We start from the raw sequence: 21,659 nt of genomic DNA on the forward strand, positions 1-21,659 counted from the left end.
AAATATTTACTTGGACAGAAAATAAGTGAAAACTAAATTCATTTCATGTTAGGCAATAATATATGCTACAGAATGTTGCAGATGGTAAATCTCATTTGTTAGACGTGTTCAAATTCTATACCATCGAAATTCTAAATTGGCACTTAAGATAACGAATGCATGTGTAATATTATATGCAGTTAATACTGAGTGCATTATTACTTTGCATAATTCACCAAATGTTATATTGTGTTTGTAAATAAAAGTTCCATTCAATACAGAAATCATAATGCAATCCTCTTTTGAGTAGTACTGTCAATAATATTCTTATCTATACTCTCTGCTTCAAATTCTTATTACATTGTATTTGGTCAAAAGCACTATCAATCAAAATCGAGAAGGGAATGACTTGGATTATCATGAGCACTTTGACATGTGGACAATAATATTCTATATGCGTCTCACAGTAACTAATCGCATTTAATTTTTGAAGTCATGTAGCGATGTGTTTCGTTGTTTACATAATGCAAGCAGACATAGGTAAATTTCCTGACCTGATGGTCCCAAAATAGTTTATCAAAAATACAATTCAGTGCGTTTTTAGTGCAATGGGCAAGAATAATAGTGTAAGATCGGGTCTGCGTTTTTTTTTTTTTTGGCTTTTGTTTGAAGACTTGTCAACAACACCGGTCAACTTATTCTGTGCTGTCCAATATAGGGAAACTATAAGGCAAAACACAAACATCATGCAACGTAAATCGAACGCTCATCAATCACACTCTTTGGTAATATAAGATGCAGTGCTAGCGAAAGTAAACTGGTGCCATAGCGTTAGACACAACTAGTATATTGCGCCAATCTTTGGACCTCATTACGTCTTGGTCTGTCCAATCATCGATGGCAATCTGTTTGTAATATAAATTATGACGCTTTCTTCTAACCTCTCTGAATCATAGGTTTCTCGTCAAGATGAAAAGATTCAAGTATGCATGAATGACGGAAACCCAAATCGTTATTTCCTTCCTTGCGTCTTTCATTGTTGGCAAAATACTATTCAATCTTTGGTATATCACGTTGGACATTTCCCCAAATGCAGTTTGACAATCCCTGCTTTATGTAGCTTCTTCAGCAGCACGAACTCGTCCGGTAGCTGGTGAAACCGCCGATAACCATAATCATAATTATTCCGTGTTTTGTTCCTCCTGCTGTCATCGTAGTGGTACGGGATAGAAGTTTCTTGGAATTGGGGGAAGGGGTAAAATCCGTACATGTGGATCTCCTCACAGATCGTGGCAGCGATGTTGAACATGAGAAGACCAGTACTGATTCTCTCCTCGTCGATCCCCTGCGTTAACCAGTAACTGATATAAAAGAAAAGAAAAGGAAATTTGACAGCACATTAAGATAATTAAGTCGCCATCTACAGTTTTATCCATGTAAAAGAAATACACGATTTTTGACAGTTTTCATCTTAATAATACCATCTCACGCTAAGGGAATATTCAAAAGTTTCAACTACTAATATATACTGAAAGTTGTTGGTATATGTGAGGGCCAATGAAATCTAAAGAGCTTCACATCTATTTAGATATGAATGAGTTAAATTTAAACAATAAATATAGAAAATCGAATAAATGAAATACATACATGTACAAACATAATGATCGAAACATAATTAATTGTACATCTTTTTTCAATCAATTTTAAGATATAATATCATCAAGTTAAGTTAATCTCTAAGAATCAAGAGAAAATGTATTTTCCTTTTTCATTACAGCAAATACCAAATTAATTGCTGAATGTTATGTCTTCTTTAAATAAATGCGTAAAATATCTTACTCTGATATATCTGGAAGGATATTTCCTGGAAACGCTAGCTGGACGTTGGTGAATCTTTTAAAGTTCAGATTGAAATACTCTAATATCTCATGGACCGTCCTGCTTACGTAATGCGTCGAAAATATTGGAATCCACAAAACATATTTCCCATAGCTAACCAAGCGCTCCTCGAAGCTCTTCTTGTCCGTATCCTTTTTGAGTCTGCCGTAGAACCGATCAAGGATGCTTGGGTTAAACGTGATGACGTCTGTCTTCGTCCCAACATCCTTCTCGTAACCTTTGACCGTAGCGAAGTTGCATCGGAAGGCGAAGTCGGCTGCGTCGATCTCGGCACCGCAGGAGCTGTTGATAAGAATCCCGCTGTTGCCGACCACGGAGCATGTCTTGAAGTACTGATTACTGAAGAGTTGCTTTGTTGGGAGAAGCTTCCTAAGACCTGGTGGTATCAGGGTCATGGCCTTTGCCTTGGCGCTGTAGAATCGCTTGAGTTGACCTCTCGTGTCGTCGTCCGATGTCATGGTGATCATCTTGTACGGGTTGAAAAATTTGCGCATCTCAGATCTGTTTCGCATGGGGAGACGGAAAAATTGGAAAGTGTCTTTAATCATCATTCAAAAAAAGTCAAATTATTATTTCTTGTCGAAAATATATATCCTGTGAACATTTGATATCCATCTTCTTTAAGCCATGCCATAATTCCGTCCGAACCTGACGCTTTCTTATTTCCTAAACAACTTTTACAACACTGCGACAAAGTATTCATGGAATGGCTGACGAAAAACAGAAATAACACGTCGGTTATCAACAAAATCATGTGTAGACCTATCTACCTTCTAGTTATAATACAAATCACTCATTTTCTGTTTTATATTGTCCAATCACTTTAATGATAAATCAATTATGATTCCCCTTCTTTCAGAGCTGATCATAATGCATGAATATTTTGGGTCAGAAGCACAGCGGTTGAAATCGAGATGATCAATATCGGCTCTATAAACAAGATAATGCAGAATGAAATAGCGCCATCTCTTGACGGTTCATGGAAATTCTATCAAGGATTCATGGTTTACTTTAGGAACACACAGGCTTCATTTTTTTTTTCTTTGTCTGTCCTTCTTTATACCTGGACATCACAATTCCCATCTTTTTGTCATCTATCATGTGTTTACTGTGCTCATACACATGAAATAATATCATTCTATTTCCTATTTCCTCTCTATCGCCTACGTTTTTTGAATGAGTCATGGCCATTGTCTTAAGTTACCACTCTATATATTTTCACGAGTTATACCACTTTGGACGCTTCAGAGAGCAATTTTGTCTGTCTAACCTCTCCAGACATAAATATTTAAAATAAAATTTCCACCATCAGTAACGGCAGCAACGATCGAGATGTTTTCAAAATTATTAGCAAACAAATAGTTAACCGTCAAACCGTTTGTCTTTATTCGTCGTATTCTCGATATTTAATGATTTTTATGAATAATTTCCCGTCCTTTTTTTTTACATGTTTGATAATCTCTTTTTATTCTCCTTCTTCCTCTATAAATTCTCATTTTTTACCCTACTCTACCTACCATGAAATTGCGTAAATTGGTATTTAAATGTGATGAAATCAGGACTAATATTCATATCACCTGTAGCCTACATATTCCGTACTAACTTGTGAGGGAAACCTGAAAATAAGCAGGTGCATGCAAGCAGTGACATGACCCCTTGTAAGACACATAGTATTACAACCTTGATAAGACTGCTATACCTTTAATAAGTGAATAATGTTGTGTACTTCGTTTCTATAGAAGCTATTACCCTCTACACATCCTTTGTCCTCTTTTTCTCTTTATTCCTCCATTCGATTAGGATGCCTATGCACATGAATCCATGACCCCCCCCCCCCCCCCCCCCCCCCCCCCCCCCCCCCCCCGTGGAACTATGCCATTTGTCTGCTCACCTTGTTTGAAGAAGTCCTGTTTTATTAGCAGCCCAGTGATGTTGTAAGATCTCTTCAACGTTAGCTTTGGCCTTGTCATCATACCGGACGATGGAATAATAAGACTCTTCACCGTAATCGTCTTCCTGCGCTTGGTCTTCTGCGAAACCCTGCATCTTTCTATTAGGAATATGAAGATAATATAACTATGGTTATGATTACGGTACCATAAAGGGTTTTATTCAAGAATAATTAGGCAATTCGTAAATAATATTAAAATAATGTGGAACTGCGTCAGGGTGGGAGATGCAGACAGAGGGACAGAACCAGGAATACTGACAAGTGAACGAGGAGTGATAGAGAAATCGAGGGAGATTGAAGAGGAGCGTACGGTTTTGAGAGAGAGACAGGGCAAAGAAGAATTAAGAAAGGAAGAAGAAAGATAAAGAAAGAGAAGAGAGAGAGAAATAGTGTGTATTTGAGAGAGAGAAAACAGGGAGGGAGAGAGAGAGAGAGAGAGAGAGAGAGAGAGATGAATAGCATAATTATAGAGAGATTGTTATGCATGATTTTATATTCCCAGATCCCCATAATTTATATTTGATTTATATTTTTATCGAATATAAAAATAAAGAAACATTCGCGTTAGAAGGGCATAAAGTGAGGGTTGAAACTGCTCCCTTGCAAGATTGTGAACATGGATCCTACTGATATCAACTCATACAAAATACAATATTTTCAGGCTGCTTGAAATTTTGCGAAGCTTCGGATACCTACGATCTGTTTTTTGTTGTGGTTCTTCGTAATTTTTCTAAGAACTGTCGCTGCATTGTTTCATGATAGATACTGCCAATACCAAGCTCAATGAAAAATGATATCGACAATGACATAACGTAACCTTTGTTATGCTCTTAACACAGCGTGATGTGGAAGACGCCATGGAGTATGAACTATGAAGGATTAACACAAAAACCCAGCATGGATTCTGTCTGGTATAATTTTTTATCTTAAAATAATCTGGCCACGTACAGACGATTATGAGAGATAAAACCATCCCAAGAATAATGCGGTAAAAAGGCCCGATGCATGGCATCAGTCCGGTTCGACGAAGAAACGATACATGAACCTATTGTGGCGTTCAGTCAAAATTTAAAGTCCTAATCGACTCGAATATAAAAATAATTTTAAAAAAGGACAAAATTCTTATTTAAAAGTTTTCAATATATTTTTTTTTCATTCGGGGGGGGGGGGGGCTATTGAAAGAGGAGCAAGGGGCAAATTTTCCCCTCCTGACAGCTTTCTGACCAAGGAAAAAATAGATTCTGCCCCTTGTTGTTTACTCACAGTTAGCAGGTTAGGAAATCGTTGTCAGACAACAAACACACGAAATATTGACTTATTCTAAGTTACTTACGACTTTTTTCTTCCCAAGTTCCCATCTTCAAATTTGTGGGTGGTACATGCTCCCCTGTTAAACAAACCAAAGCCCGGTCAAAAAATAGTTTCCTTACTAATAGTTAATGCCGATCACAGTAAGTTGAGGTACATGATCCCCTGTTAAACAAACCAAAGCCCGGCCAAAAAGTAGTTTCCTTACTAATAGTTAATGCCGATCACAGCAAGTTGAGGCGAAATATATAAGTTGTAAATGTTATCATAAACCATCACCAAACATGTTACAAAATGTGCTGAAACAACATGAAAGCTCTCGTGGGCCAATCATCTCAGAATAAATGAATACAATTAAAACAGGACTTTCCCCTCCTTATTTCCAAAACCCTTATCTTGAAAGCCCCTCGTACCGATCATTCATCTTTACTCATCCCTACTCATGCGGCTAAACCGTACACTTGTATCAAATAATAACGGTAATCTCAACATATCGCTTTAAAGGGATAGTCGAATTGTGTTGCAGAGGGCGCAACACAAAATATTTTTTTGTGAGATAATGAAACACTGACGTGTCAAAATATGAAAGAACATACTATTCAAATGACAAAATCATCTTTGCTTTATCAATATCGGTTCAGAGACGGCTGAAATATCCATAAATATGACCATTTCTAATATTTGTGGGGCCCCACAAAATAATTTCCATTAAAAAAAAACGAGATAACGCCTTATTCGTTTTATTCCAGCCAATGCCAATGTTGGATTTTTCGTGTTGGTTATGATACGCACAACAAGCTGACCCGTGTATTGTTATTATATATTAATTAATTAATTAATTAATTAACGGTCACCATACTTTTTTTTAATTGGAGTTGAATTGGTATGATGGTATTTAATCTTAATTTGTAGGTCATAAAAGGGCACTAGTAATAAGATAGATTGTCGTATAAATCCTCTACAATGATTGCTGCGTAGAATCATGATAAAGCATTATGTTCACAGAGATTACTTTCACCACGAAACCGTTGCCATGTCACAATCGATTTCAAGCGATTTTATGTAATTAATAGATATAATTGCGAAATTTCAAAGAAGCTTTTGTACAATAACAGAAGGAATTATATCATGAAAATGAGAAAAAAAATTCGACCTTGCCAGGACTCGAACCTGGAATCCCCTGATTCGTAGTCAGATGCCTTATCCATTGGGCCACAAGGCCGCTCCATACACTATAGCGAAGTTTGTACTTTGATTCTAACGTATTGAGAACCGCGCGTAATACACACACTGTCACGTGATTTTTGCATGCCTAGCCTTTACACAAGTTTTTCTTTTGTATATTTTGATTAAAAATATGATATGAGGACTTTACTAGCGATAGAAATGTATTCATATCATAATAAATATTTATTTTTCTAATGACAACTTCGTCAGATCTACTACACTAATACACTGTACGTCACACTATTGTGTTTGCAAAGTGAACGCACACAAAGAATAACCAGGGACAACAGGGATAACGGCGGTCATAATGTTAGTCTTCTAACAAAGACCCTAATTTGAAGGTTCAGGATATTGTTTTGGTAAGCGGGCGAGCGAGGGGGGGGGGGGGGGGCTGAGGGATCATGTTGCTATAACACCCCTCCCAACAACCCCCCCCCCCCCCCCACTCCCTCCTCTTCTTAAAATTGGGGAAATGCCAATATTCGGGCAACTACATTTTTATTCGGGCTGCGATATATAGGGGTGTCCGAGCATATTTCGATTACAATAAGGCAAACAAAAAACAATCAGGAAACGATGGGAATTACGGGACGACATCGACGGATCCTATAGCTTTCAGGCAATACATCGTCATTTCTTTTATGACTAAAGGTCCTAAACCTGATGCGAAAGCATGGATAAAAGACACATAAACACATTGTAAAAATTGAACACTTTTTTTTTCTTTAATTGGGATAATAATCATTTTATCCTGCAAAAGCCTCATGTGAAGAAATTCCATCAAATCATATAGGTCAAAGTAAACCAAAGAGAGTTATCGCTTTTTCATATCACCATGATAGGCGAAAACAAACAAAGAAAATACTTGTCCTTGATTGGATATATCAGGTAAAATCCTGGCTTCCTTCACCAATGTTCGTAGATTTTATCGATTTCCTCTCGCGCGAGGAGGTGGGCTCAAAAAGTCCCCGGGACCGACCCTGACAATGGAGATCAATGGCAAAGTTTAAATCTCCGATCGTTTATCGGATCAAAACAACCATTTAACCCTTCCTCACCCGAGACAACGAGGTAAATAGTTTCCAAATGAATTCCATTGTTGGGTCTTGGGTGAGATAATGGGTATATTGGGGGTAAGACATTGTGTCGTGCTGTTCCAGCTTTAGTTTTCGCACGTCAAAATAATGACATGGATCTGAGATCTAAATCAGAGCATCTCAGTGTGGAAAGGAATTGTAAAGGTCCTATAAACGTCTTTAAAATATAAATTTCATTCTTAAAATAAGCGCGTGCTCCGAGACCGAGTCCAGTATAGGCCTACCTCTCGAGTCTCGTCCTATTTATCTAAAATTGCTTTTGATGATTAACTTAATCCATACAGAATCGTTAAAGAGTGATCTATAGCTAGTATACTGATGCCATTATATTATTATGTTTCACTTCCAGTAGTTACTAAAACTTGGTCTTAGAATGCATGCTGTTCAGTCGGTAGCGGTTCTAGAGGGGGCCTGAGGCCCGAAGCACCCCACCCCCGATTTGTATTAGAAATAAATTTAATCGAGACGCCGTACCTGCATGGGTAAGAACCCCAAGCCCCCTTAAAATAACAAAATACTCTTCTAGAGTCGCGCCTGTCCACAGAGACAGATAGATTCAATATGAAATAGAGCTCGTGACTTCGTAGAATAATATTGCTTACTGTGCCTTAAATCCAGATTTGCAATGGCAATGAAATACTAATTAATTTGATTCTCTCAAATAAAACTTCGCACCTAAAGCTGTCAAAACCCGTCAGGTTCAATAATCGTAGTCCCACGTATAGGAGACCAACCCCTCTTCATCCCAGGCCCCGCAAATACAATCTCACTCAGCAGTAAGTCACACAGGTGTTCGACAAAAGAAAGTCACAAACGAGCCGATGATTGAAAAGAATTGACAGATCTGGAACACGCCACCCCATGAGAATTCATGTCGACAGACAGCATGTCCACATTCTTACTAATGTTGCTTGATTATTTGCTATATGAAATATGAATAACTGTTTGCTTTTACTTTCGATCAGGTTTGATATGCTCCACATAGACTAAATTTCATTTATTTTTACGTCTTCAATAATATTCTTGTGCTGGCGGCAAATCAACACGATTATGCATCGCAAGACATGCCAAGATAAACTGAGTTAAATGATATTTAGAACGAAACAACAACTCTGAAACTTTATTTGAAAGGAAGAATATTCATGTCTGAAATATAGTGCGAATCTCGAAGTGTGAGGATTTATACAGAAAATACATTCTGTGTAAAAACGCCCTTCTATAAAAATCTATATAATCCAGATATTTCAAAATATATAGTATAACTATTGTCAGGAACTACCAACAGTGCAGTAGAGTTGTGGCAATAGCAAAGACTGTAAGAGATATTAATTTTAAAATAAATAATAATATTGAGGAAAAAATATTATAACTCAAGATAGTACATGAACGTAAATATGGAATATATCAAGACCTGAGCACGGCAATTCTTACCATACCATGAAACCTGAACGTTACTATTCATGCCAATCATATTCACATGTATGACCTGAAATGCATGTTGGTTTTGATTCATTTAGTTTGAGGATAAAATGTAATTTAAAACCATGTTCTACTTACTCAGTGACATGAATAAGCGTCTGGTTTCAAATCGAATTTTTCTATTTGATTCGCTAGATTGAAAAAATGGGTCACGGTTGCCTTTTATATTTCTTCTGGTGATATATCACACACCCATCAACATAACGTCTGCAAAACAGGATAAACGAGTGTGGGGTTGACATTAACAATTTGTACTGATATTATCATGTTTTCGTGGATCAAAAATAACTTAACAATATTCTCGAAAGTATGAGAAAAACAACAAGTGGGAGAAATACGTTAGGAAAATGTGAATCACTGATGTAGGTCTTTTTTTATAAGAAAGGAAAATGAAGGGTGTAAAATTAGCATTCTATTTTCATTATATTGTATGCAATTTGTTTTTAGGTAAGAGAGCACAGAATTTCTCTCATGCCCCATCTTTTTTGTTTCATGTACCCCCTTCCTTCTCCTCCCTCCCCACTCGTTCTCTCTCTCTCTCTCTCTCTCGCTTTCCCATCCTATACCTCTCTCTCTCTCTCTCTCTCTCTCTCTCTATCTCTCTATCCATTTAAAAAATCTCTCCTGGCTTCAATCCAGGTCTTTTTCTTTCAACTTTTGTGCAAGGAAATAACTTTTATTTCTGACCTCCCATTACATTAAAAATTTAAGGCATTGTCTAACACAATATTTTTGTTGTTGAAATTTCATATTGTTTTCTTGATTTCGGAAATAATTATGGGGGCATGTAAAACCATGGTAAACCCTCCCACGGCAAACCCGTTTCCACGCCACAGACAACATGAATGGAAGGGGAGGGGAGGGGGGCGGGGGCCGGGGGCAAAACACATTTGCGAGTCTTTGATATCCAACTGCGTTTTATGTTTGCCAATTAAAATAAAGTGAATAACTTTAAAGCTGAAAATTTTATTTTATAGAGCAGAATTTAATTCCATTACTTGCATTGACTGAAATATTAAAACAAATATATCAGGAGAATGCTCTTTCAAAAAAAAAATCTTTTGCAAGCTGAAATGAGATATATTCAATTTTTGAAATCATGTTTTGAAATTATCAACGGACCCTGTCATGTCAATCATCGTATTTATATTATATTTGTGAAGAAATACAACAAAAATAATGCTATGTAATAGTTCTGTTACCGCCCACGTTAAATTGTCAGGTTGTCGATTCTGGAAACTCAAACACATGCATCCTGGCACTAACCTTCACTTATCAAATAAAGCATTGACACCTTCATTAAACAGGAACCCTAACCAACCAAGTGTACTTCCAGTCAGACTGAGCAAGCACAATTTCAAGCACTGTTAATTACTATGCTAGTTAAGAGATTGAGATGGCAACTTTTTTCAGGGGTCCAAAAAATTTGGAATGACATACCCATACATATTCGACTGAGTCCATCACTAAATAGTTTTAAAAGAAAATTTAAACTGTACCTGTTAAGACAATACTCAATAGTGCAATAACCTATATTCTTAATGTTCATCAGACAGAAAAGTGTGTGTTGGTGTGTATGGGAGAGAGTGTATGTGTGAATGCAATTTCTCCCCTTTTTTTTCTTCCTTTTTATAACAAATACAAAATTTAAATAATGTACTTAGTTTTTTATACAATTACTGGAGACAGACTTTTACATAAGGCCCGGCCTTCCTGTCTAGTCTCCAAATACTTTCATTAATGTACATGTTTAAAATGTTTTTCCCCTTGTCCATCATGTCTTCTCCACTTGTGTTATCCTCATGTTATATATTGATACATGTATTATATTCGAACTTTTATATGTTTGCTTTCCTTGTATATTTTTTAATGAAAGTATTAAATAAAGTGAACTTGAACTTGAACTTTGGACAGTCATGATTTTAAGCATCCATCTCTTTCTTGGAGAGTCACAAAAGGAAAGTTTGAATGGGAGAGTCCGACCAATTTGCAACAACAAAAAAATAAGCTAAATGTTTCATCTAACAAATATACCAATGAATAAGAATAAGTAAACGAATAAATGAATAACTACATATTAAATGAATAAAATAAATTTTAACAAATTAAAGTTTAAAAAAAAATGAATATTTCCAGCTAAATATCACACGTATATTGATGATAATCAAAACCATAGTCAGAATAGGCATAGTTCCCAAATATAAATACATGCATAACCATAACAAATCATCATCGTGCAGTGAAATTATTTTACACTAACCATCATCTCTTCATTATTTTCTTCCAAATGCATTATTCACACCATCTATGTTAATCATCTGTCATCACTGTTATCGGAGTGACGTGAGTATGACGTCATATTATCTTCGCCATCTGTCTCTGTATATGAATTCATCTATATCAACTTCAAGGTTTACTAAGAACTCAACCTCAGTGAAATAAAAAAGGACAAATAGAGTCTGGAAGGCACCGTGCAGAAAATCAAGCAAAGCAGTGAGACGTGGTTGACATTGATAGACAAGGAAAATGAAAGGAAAGAACCCATTCTAATAGCGACATTGGCAGACTGAGACATAATCTGCAAATTAATTTACCAATTCATTTCATATAGCCCGTATACATTTATCCAATCAGAATATACGATATTTTTCCTCTTTTTTGTTCAAAGAATCTATAACAATATCAAGTCTTGGCATTTATCAGTTTATTATTATATTTTGTCAGTCAAAGAAATGATATAAGCCAAATTTTGTTTAAAAATAACAAGGCAGAGAAAAGAAAAGAAAGAAAGAAAGGGAAAATGAAGGAAGGAAGAAAAATTAACGAAAGACTAAAAAAAAAAAGGTACCGTATTTTTAACGTAAATATAGAAGAAAATAGTTTAGTTCCGACCGGATACGTTAGGTCTCTATATGGGGAGCCAATATATGCGAAATTTGATAAATAAAGACATCAACGTTATTTTTGGAAGAAAGCCAGTGTGCGTGTAGGTAATTCCCTGTCAGAATGAAATCTTTTATCTGTTTCATGAATACGACAAAACAGGTATATCAGTCCCCCTGAAGGTAAATACATTCTGCTGATGTAGAACCTTTTCTCTCTGTGTCTCCTTTCATCTCCTTTCACTCTGAACTTGTAACATAGTTGCTATACACCTCCTTCGGGAATAGTTCGTGAGTGCTGATGCGAAGTCGAGTGATTGCATACTTGTTTACATTTGTACACGGAGACTTGAAAAAGTTATGCTTGGTTCAAACTGGTTTGCTTATGATGATGTATTTATACCGATACTGTATAGCAATCACATACAAGCTCAGAAGGATCTAGAAGCACAAAATTCATAAAAATTCACTTTCCCGCATGAAATAAACTCGTTTAGGATGTAAACTTATATCAATTTGGGTTATGTAGATAATTATACGCGATTGTTGCAATATTTAAAGGGGCCCCTTTTTCTGCGTTTCTTTTTTCTACTTAATTGTTTAAATGACTTGAGAATCATTGAGACATGTATTGTACTATTTTTTAATTTTATATGCATGTCTATATTTTTTTTTTTTTTGGAACTAATAAAACTTGAAAATAAAAACTTGAATATTCATTTGTTTGTTTGAGCATTTAGTTAGTGCAGCTGCAGGTGGTCACCTTTGGTTGCACTTTCTATGTTTTTGAGTGGCTTGCTGCAATAATGAACTGTGTAAGTGATGCATGATGTCCCCAACCGCCAGTACTTTTCAGTTATGATGGTATCAATATAAACCGGAAAACATCCCAGGGATACAATGATAAAGTAGTTAAATGGAAATGTCAAAGTATCATTGTCGATATAACATTAATTTTATCTCATTATAACGCATGCAGAAAACTTTAAGCTATACCTGGCTTCTTAAGAACTTTTTAACTTTAAAATGACACTGATTAAGATTGATAGTGAAAAACTAGATGAGAGATATTCAGTAAACACAAATCATTATTGTTTTTCATTTTTTTATTTTCTACTGCGTTCTTAGCATCATTAATGATATGAATAATCGTAAAAAAACATTTCCATAAAATAGATAAATTATCAAGATAAATTCACCGTTTCTGGATTTTTCATCACCTCCCACCCGAGTCAAAGGTCAGATTGATTTTTACAATGATGTAATGTGATGCTATTGAACGACAAAATTTGGCGTGTTTACGCAGGCAGCGGAGGAACTGGGTTAATATTGTCAAGCTATCATGAACAACTTGGAACTTATTTTAGAACCGTGAACACGAGAAAAAAAATAAGGAACAGCATTAACATGACATACTCTTCGACATGGTGAACCGAACGTCAAAAGTATTTTCTTTATGTTTCGTCCCCTTTTTTTTTGGTGAGGTCTCTATATTTCAAACTGTTGCTGAAAGATGCTCTCTCCCTTCCCCTCTCTCTCCCCCATTCCCTCCCTCCCCCTCTCTCTCTCTCTCCCTCCTTACCATAATACTTGGCAGTTATGCGAGATATATAGGTGAAACAGGATAAGCAAATGTTTTACCGAGTGTGGGTTTGGATAAAACTTTAGCTGGCAAGGTCCCAGCTTGAAATGAATTAAATGGCAAAAATCTAAATTTAACTCTCATTCTCTCCTTGCCCTCCCTTTTTTTAAATTGCAGATTTCAAACATCCGATTTCCACTATATAAAAAATAAGGTTGATTGATCGAGGGCATGCAGCGGATAGCTTAAATAATGCAAACGTTTTCATCTTTTGCTCAATTGCTCTCAACTTTCATGAAATATACATAAGTAAGGTTCATAAGAGGAATCCAATTTTGCATCAGCCATTTATAAGCATCCTTCCTCAGTAAAGTTTGCAAGCCGTCTTGAAATTTTAACAGTACTCAGTATGTGAGGGAAATATATCATGTAAAGTCTGACACAGGATCACGCATCGATCGTTATTTCATGAAGATGAATTTCTGGGTTACACAGAATACAGGTTATAGTCTGGTTCAGGCGATTTCTTAAGCTATTCCTGGACTACAACTTGACCTTGAAGAATTACATGGCCATATACATGCATGGATTCCAAGGTCATAATGATAAGTTTGTTAGAGGTCAAAGATGGTGACCGAAGTAATATATAAAGTTCTCTCTCTCTCGCTGACACGATAGGGGTGATAGGGGTAACTCTCCAATACCTAGAAGGACCCAACGAATAATGTCATTTCTTTTACGTGTATGTGTTTCTTCTTCTTCTTCTCCTTCTTTTCCTTACCCTTTCTTGTCGTTCCTTGTCGTTGTAATTTAACATAATTTACTCGTCTAATCTCTGTCATGTGTAGTGACTTTTACATCTGTGTGTGTGTGTGTGTCTCTCTGTCTCTGTCTGTCTGTCTGTCTTTCTGTCTGTCTGTCTGTCCCTCTCTCTGTCTCTCTGTCTCTTTCTGCATCGCACATCAGTTCATAAAATAAAATTTAAGAACCCCCAATAGAGGTACCAACGCTGCCTCTGCCACTCTCTCTTCCGTGCATGGACAGGGATACTGCGTCATCATGGTGGTATAATGGACCCCTTGAACCTGGGATTTGGGAGAGACAGCGTGAGGTGAACCCCAATGGATTCATTCAATAGGTGTTGTCATCTAGACCATGCCAATACGTACCAAAGAGTAAAATAGTGAGGAAATAAAGTATGATCATGTTAGCTCTTTGGAAGTTGCTATATTTTCTAAGAGCCATTCACTTGAAAACATCCATTAGTTGCAAATACGAATGAACACAAATTCATGAATATTTATACCAGTTCATATCATTTTAGGAAAATGAAATAATGGACAGCCTGGGATTTTCAAGTTATTTGTGAACTAAAAATCAAAGAAATCTGATCACTTGTAAATATTGAGTGATTCTTATCTATTTTGTTTTGATGATAAAATTACATTGTCATATTACAATGTCTTGTCACTGATAAGATAAGTTAAAAACTTGAATGTTGACATTGAGCCGAGAGACGTCAACCTCTTGCGATATTGTACATCTAGCGACAGTTGTTCCCACGTTTCATACTTTTCGTCTCGAAGATTTTATTTGTCTCGTAGGTAGGACCTGTCAAAGTCGTCTGTTAATAGAACTATGGACCTAAGACCGAGTGTCTGAAGAAAGATGGGAGACGACTAAAATGTTGCTCATGTTTCATTTGTCTTTTCGCACTGCCTCTTCTTTCCTTCTATCTTGAATGTCTAAGAATCTATCAAGTTAATTAGAGTTTGGCATTATAATCAAATCAAGGTTTAGGATGATGATAATTTGATCCACGAATGTGTTGGAAAATGTTATAGAACTTTGTAACTCCTGTTATTAAACATGGGAGGGGGAACTTCTGTCATATGGAGATGATAAGAATTATTATCATATAGTTACATAATTATAAACATAGTCAGGTGGCAGGAAAAGGATATGCCCTTTTGGGAAACCTGTTTTGTATCAAATAATACCAAGTACGAATGTGTTCCTCTTCGCCACGCAAAACATGAAGAAATTTTAGCTGACAGTCATCAAGGAATACAATCATTATCATCAGCAAGAACCAATAATCTCATTTCATTGAAATAATCAGACTCATGTGAAAAACATTCTTGATATAATTAAATAAGTCAATTTTAAATGAAAATAATGCATATCATGTCATGGGGAAATTACGACTGTCATCACCTACGCCCGGATTGTCAATGACTTTAAAACTGATATAGAACAGATCACATTACAAACAAATTACGATTTGTCACAAATTCGTAGGTCAAATCATACCGACCAGATTCTAATATCCTCGCGAAGTTGCAATACTCGGATGGAGGGAAACACGAGTCAGATTATAAGAATGTTACATGTTATCGTCAGTTCCTTCTGGGGTTCTCATGATGGTGAAGTAGTGTAAACATTGAGCACAGTCATCGTTGATTTGTGATGTAATTATTTTAAGTTGTAAAGAATATCAGTATCATCCTGCACTTGATTGTACCTCCTTAGATGGAGGACAGAGCGATGGGGGCACGTTCCTGAAGAGGGGGGGGGGGGGGTGGAGGACGGAGCGATGGGGCACGTAGTACCTGGGAGATATTCATATGTCTACAGACTCATTCCTGAGATTGACATTGGAGGACATGATAATTATATCATGATATATGTTGAAAAAATGGTTCATGCTAACATAAGGAGAGTGTTTATATTCGTCAAATAGGAATTACCTAATTCTTTTTAGGCGTAAGACAAATTTCATCAGTGTTAGATTTTCGTGCCAAAATACAAGTTTCAGAGGTAAATGATCCACTTGAATGATAGGCCTACATAGTCTGAGCTTTAAATTTGTAAATAATTCATCTCGCGAAGAAAGACACACTAAAGAATGAGATACAAATCATGCATCAGCATCACAGACTCAAAATGCATGCCCTGCAATAACTGTTTAAAAAAAATACAGTACAACAAAATACTTCAATGCTAACATTGACCATTGGTCATTTTCTTTGTTAATTATCAAAAGTTGCCGGCAACTCCTATTTTTGTCCCTTTCTCTCAGGACAATATTTTTTCTTCATTTTTCTTTGCGCCTCCCACTCCGCTTGAGGGAAGTGAACTGAAATAAATCCTCGAGATTCATCTCCTTCAAAACAAAAGCAAAAGACAGAATATGTTTCCAGGGTTTTTTTGTCGACAACTTTCAGTGACATTTAAACGGATTAGACTTTAGGACGACTCGCCGGCGGTAATTCTGAAGGGTATACGTGTCACCGATGATCATATAACAAGTTTAATTTCAAAAGGTACTCATATTATATCTGGAATTTAACTTAGAATTAAATGTTGTTCAAAAACATTGGCTCATATTATTCTTATTATTACTTTGTTTTCAATATACCATTCATTACTAGTATCTTAAATTGGCGTGACATGACATAGTGAGCTGCTCATATTTTTGTTTCTCTCTTTCATTAGTCTGACATTTAGTTTGACCTTAGTATAATTTGTTTTTTAAAGGTAATAGATCGTTTCCAAGTATGTCAAATTTGAATGAATGATTCCTATGCTGAATGATTTATACTCAAGAATGCATCATAATTATTATACCGTATTTCAACATCTACCAAGAATGTTCAGCTATTATGATCACCGGTTCTTTTACAACTCTTCTAAAGTTTATCAGGTCATTTCATTCGAGCCTCTGTTGACACAACTCGACCCAGGACTGGAGCTTTAGAGCACACAGTGACGTTGCGAGACCATCTTTTGTGGGGGAGGGAGGGATTTTGGACCAAATTTACCGAAAAGTCAGCTGAAAGTTTTCCACCACGACGGAATAATGTCCATGATTATTATAATGTTTACATTTTCCAAACAAGGGTAAATACTTCCACCCCAACACCGCTGACAACGTTGTTATAACTTTATCGTAAACATTGTGATCGTGAACATTGTGAAATTGATTGATGTCTTACCTGGGTATGATGCCGGTAGTACCGGTGAAGTCCCGGTAAGCCTGATGCAGCTGGTTGAGCGGTAAACGGTGTGGCGTCTGGAAGAAGAGCAGGAAGAAGACCGAGAGGGTGAGGGAGATCAGAAAGATGATACGACGTCCAGTCCGAATCAACATCTTGATGCGGCTATCGACCACCGAGCCGATGTCGACGACGGCGGTGGTGGGGGTATGGTGAACGGTGTGAGACGATGCCGTGGTGGATACTTAAGAATGAACGAAATGACCTCCAAATGAAACAGAGCAGACGGTTGGTCAGAAAAGTGATGGGTAATATTCAGGAAGAATGTACCGGTAATGATGATTGAGCGACATGTTGATCTACTGCCGTCAGAAATGCATCCCCTTGAGCTTTTCTTGTAATCTCACTTGTCGCAGTATATACATTCAGCTGTGCGTATGAATTATCATCTTCCAAAAATATTAATTGCTTGGCTGTAATCACTATCTGACTATTGTGAAAACGTTATTTAAAATGTTTCATCCGGTGTTAAAAACAACTGCCGATTCTGTATTGTGATGTGGCTATGGTGCGTTTTCGCACGAGTAGCGGCGCGGAATCCAACTCAAGATGGTTACATTCAATCGTTAGGCGAAATAAATCCCTGTTTTGCTCCTACAATCCTGCGTCACTCCGGACATCTTTAAATTCTATTTTGATTATGACAAATAAATAAGAAAATACGCAACATCAACATCAGCAAGTATAATTATGTAGCAACAAGTATTATCCAACTCCACACCACGTGATCTCATTCGACACTCATTATTGTCTGCGGATTTGGTGTCTGCGTTTATTTCCAACTCCAATGAACTTGTGGAAGGGCACGAAAGATCCTTTCCAGACCAAGAAGGCGTCAACAAATAATTAAAATAAAAGGAAAAACCAACGAGATGAGGTTTCTGATTAATTGGAGACGATGTCGGTTTAGATATCCAAAATCACCATCGTAACGAGGATGTGGGGCTCTCACTGGCGCTGGCTCTCTCTTGGTTATGTTCCAGTCAGCTGCGTTGTCAATCGCAAAACTTCGTCAAGGGACCTCTTTGAGCGCAGTATGAGGCACGATCGTTGGATGCTGGTAGCAAGGGCTGCGTATTTGGAAAATCCCCCGACTTAACCCAGTTTTCTCAAGCATAGGCAAAAATGACGACGACGATACGCACATCGTCACGGCTGTGGTTGCGGGTGAATACCTTCCTCTCTTTTCTCGATCGCTACCTCACAACCTTCCCCTTGCTCTGTATGACATAGAAAAGGGAAGAGAACATGTGAAGACTGTCGTTAGATTTTGCTTGAGTATCACGTGACTTGGTATCATGCCTGAAGTAGGCAGGATATATAAGACACGTCAGCGGTGAAGTAAAGGTTAATCAAACGATGACTCTTGACTTCATGTCTGCTTGGGCATACTTTCCGCAGGTAAGTAGAAGCGGGGTATCTTCGACTTGATCAAGGTGTGATCCCCATCAAAACTCATCGTGACCACCCCACCCCTACCGATTTTCCCAATACCCCAATGAGATAGCTATGGAGACCGTTTGGGGTTCCGCTGAACCTCCATTAAGAGTCTACATAATATTGAATTGAACATTATTTTGTAGCATGATGATACAAGGGACATTTTACTCCTCGATAATTCTATTTGTGTGTGATTTAATCGGATGCATCGTATTGTAGCGACATGGACGAGAAAAATATACCATGGAGTCTTTCCTGAGGAATGAACTCATGAATTCATTGATTTATCTTACATTTATTAAGACTGCATTTACTCATATCACATGGACTTTGCCGATAGTTAAAGTTACCTTCATAGACAGTAGCGGTCATAGAGAGGGAATGCCCCCCCCCCCAAAAAAAAAAAAAAAATTAGGCCCCCCCCCCCCCGAAAAATTCGCTCGGTATATGAAGAAGATGAGTGCAAGAATCCCCAAGCCCCCCCCCCCCCCCCCCCCACCCCCAATATATTGACCTCTCCCCGCTCAAATCGGTATATGACAGACTGATTTTTAAATTATGTGACACCGATGGAAGTCGTGTTATATAAACCGCTTGTGAATCTTTCTGCCAACACAATACGTTTACCTTTGTTAGACCAAAGAGATATCTCTTTGGCTAGACGTCCTTCCATTGGGTCATCATTTTGATGGAAATATCGATGTAAGGGCTTCACGCAATCAAAAGGGCAGATTAAAATATATTGTTTTCTTCTTCTTCCCTCTGGTAAACAATGAGCGGCAGTTAAAGGACTTTTGTAACGACCTAGCTTATATTTTGAACTTTCTGGTCTTATTGGTTGTATTTGGGGTTCATTCTCCCTCAATATAGAGGCTCGCTGTGAAATTCGGGCAGCTGTTTTCGCTGATCACATCTCAATCGGCTCGCCACACGACAATCGGAGCTCAGCGTATACCTGTTATGACGTCATGCTGCGCAGTTACTGATCCTCTTCGTCAATCGACCAAATAACCTCAATGTCAATGTCACGCTGGTGTGAGCGGAATGGGTCATTAATCTCATGTAGGTTTCATGTGAATGTCATAAAGACTTCTCATAAAGAAACAGTAACATTGTTTTAAAGTTTATAAATAGCGATGGGTCATGGTAACTATGTTTGTCTATCTAATTTTGCCGGCATATTTCTCAGCAAAGAACCAGATATATTGAAGGCTTTAACAATACAAGAGAGTCTTTCATGTACTTGCCCTTTCGAACGATCGTTAATACATTCGAGCAGTAGGGGAGTCGGTCTACTTGCATTTTCTAAATTAAAAATATATTATGTTTTGAAGGACCATTTACGTCGTCATTGTGATTCGCTCGCTCACCGTATAATAATAATAATAATGTATAGCGCATACTATATGTCCGTTACGAACATGACGAATCGACATGTCATACATGTAGAACATAATTTAAAAAAAAATTGAAACTGGGACCTTCAATATTCGGTCAAAATGATCAGCCTCCTCCCCACCGCCCCGATGTAATTGTACCCATTCGACTCGGCAAATGATGAAACGCAGAAAATATGTTCAGCAGACAATATTGCAGTTAAAACTATGAATGAACACAGCAGATGTCACATCGTTAATTGAGTCTACATCAAAATGCAATTAGGAATATCTTCGAATAAACTATGATAAGAACGTTAAAAGATTGTTTTTACAGTAAGGACTATACCATCTCGCTATGATGTTAAAGTCGTCATGATACATGAACATGGGATCATTTAAAGGTCAGAGACTGTCACGTGGCACGAACATGGCGGGAACATAAACTGATATAAATTAATTTGATCTCACAGGAAAAGCCAGTATAGGGCTTTCCATATATCGTGTAAGAAGAAAAGACAGTATTCAAGAGGAAACGCCAATAGATACAGTAACAACAACAAACATAATCGGATGATTTTTTTTGTTTCTACTATACAGTATAAGCTTACACCGAAGTGTTTTTGGTTAATTCACATAATGTCGTCAGTTATTATCATGACATTTCTACCTGAAAAGTTCCCGTCGTTACTATTCCAGTTGTAATTAGTCCAGACATGTTTTGGGTTATAACAACTTTATAAAAACATTTTGAGTTAATGAATCTTGTCTTGTTATAAAAAAAATTAAAAAATTAGCAAAATCTGAAATGAAATGTAGTCTGCGTGCTATACTATAGACACAATTCCAGTTAGACCAAAGTCATACACAAACGTTGACTATGAAACGATATTAAAATTAAAGAAGAAAAAACATCTAGAAAATCACATTTCCACGTACCTCCCGCAAGTCCCACACGTCCTTACCGCACAGTCTCGGTCTGAAGGTCTGAATCACAAATGAACATGAATGAAACAGCAGACGGTGAAACAACAAATTAGTGCCAACTTCTCGTCCCGCGCTTTCAGCGAACCTTTTCTGTACTATCTTTTAAAGAGCGTTACTATCTCCTTGAAATCTGCGAGGTTTTCCGGCCAACTTGGTCATTGGCTGTTGACCTCAATACTTGCCCTTTAAGTCGCTTACTCTTAAAGATTACTCGGATGTACTTATGAGGATTTAGTTTCGAATAATATGCCAACATTTTGACAGTATATAAGGATGATAATGTTCAGAATTCTGTTGGAATGAGGTCAGAGTAAGGATTCGTGAAAGCTTACTCTGCAGTTTCTCCTTCTCTTTGATCAATACAAAATATTTTCTTCATTCTTTATTGCAATAA

At 37.1% G+C, this 21,659-nt stretch overlaps 1 protein-coding gene and 1 non-coding gene across 3 annotated transcripts; both read right to left on the reverse strand.

Annotated features, from left to right (window-relative positions):
- Nucleotides 1-1,048: 1,048 nt before the first annotated feature.
- sia7 (ST8 alpha-N-acetyl-neuraminide alpha-2,8-sialyltransferase 7) lies at nucleotides 1,049-21,330 on the reverse strand. Of its 2 annotated transcripts, XM_030999867.1 has the most exons (5): nucleotides 21,218-21,330; nucleotides 17,403-18,682; nucleotides 3,770-3,928; nucleotides 1,819-2,379; nucleotides 1,049-1,340 (listed from the first exon to the last, which is right to left on the reverse strand). In XM_030999867.1, exons 2-5 carry the CDS (start codon nucleotides 17,555-17,557, stop codon nucleotides 1,049-1,051), a joined length of 1,167 nt encoding a protein of 388 aa, XP_030855727.1. In that variant the 5' UTR covers nucleotides 17,558-18,682; nucleotides 21,218-21,330.
- Nucleotides 6,287-6,359, reverse strand: TRNAR-ACG. The gene has a single exon. It is a non-coding gene; the product is annotated as a tRNA-Arg (tRNA).
- Nucleotides 21,331-21,659: the final 329 nt, after the last annotated feature.

The sequence above is a fragment of the Strongylocentrotus purpuratus genome, unplaced genomic scaffold (assembly GCF_000002235.5).
Source record: "Strongylocentrotus purpuratus isolate Spur 01 unplaced genomic scaffold, Spur_5.0 spur5_scaffold_6, whole genome shotgun sequence".
Lineage (NCBI taxonomy): Eukaryota > Metazoa > Echinodermata > Echinoidea > Camarodonta > Strongylocentrotidae > Strongylocentrotus > Strongylocentrotus purpuratus.

Bases quoted from the DNA above. Each gene is read 5' to 3' on its own strand.
- sia7 (XM_030999867.1), bottom strand. From the start codon at position 17,557: ATGTTGATTCGGACTGGACGTCGTATCATCTTTCTGATCTCCCTCACC. The intron at 3,929-17,402 runs GTAAGACATCAA...TATTCCTAATAG, and splicing joins ACTACCGGCATCATACCCAG to AAAGATGCAGGGTTTCGCAG. The intron at 1,341-1,818 runs GTAAGATATTTT...CTTTTATATCAG, and splicing joins ATCCTTCCAGATATATCAGA to TTACTGGTTAACGCAGGGGA.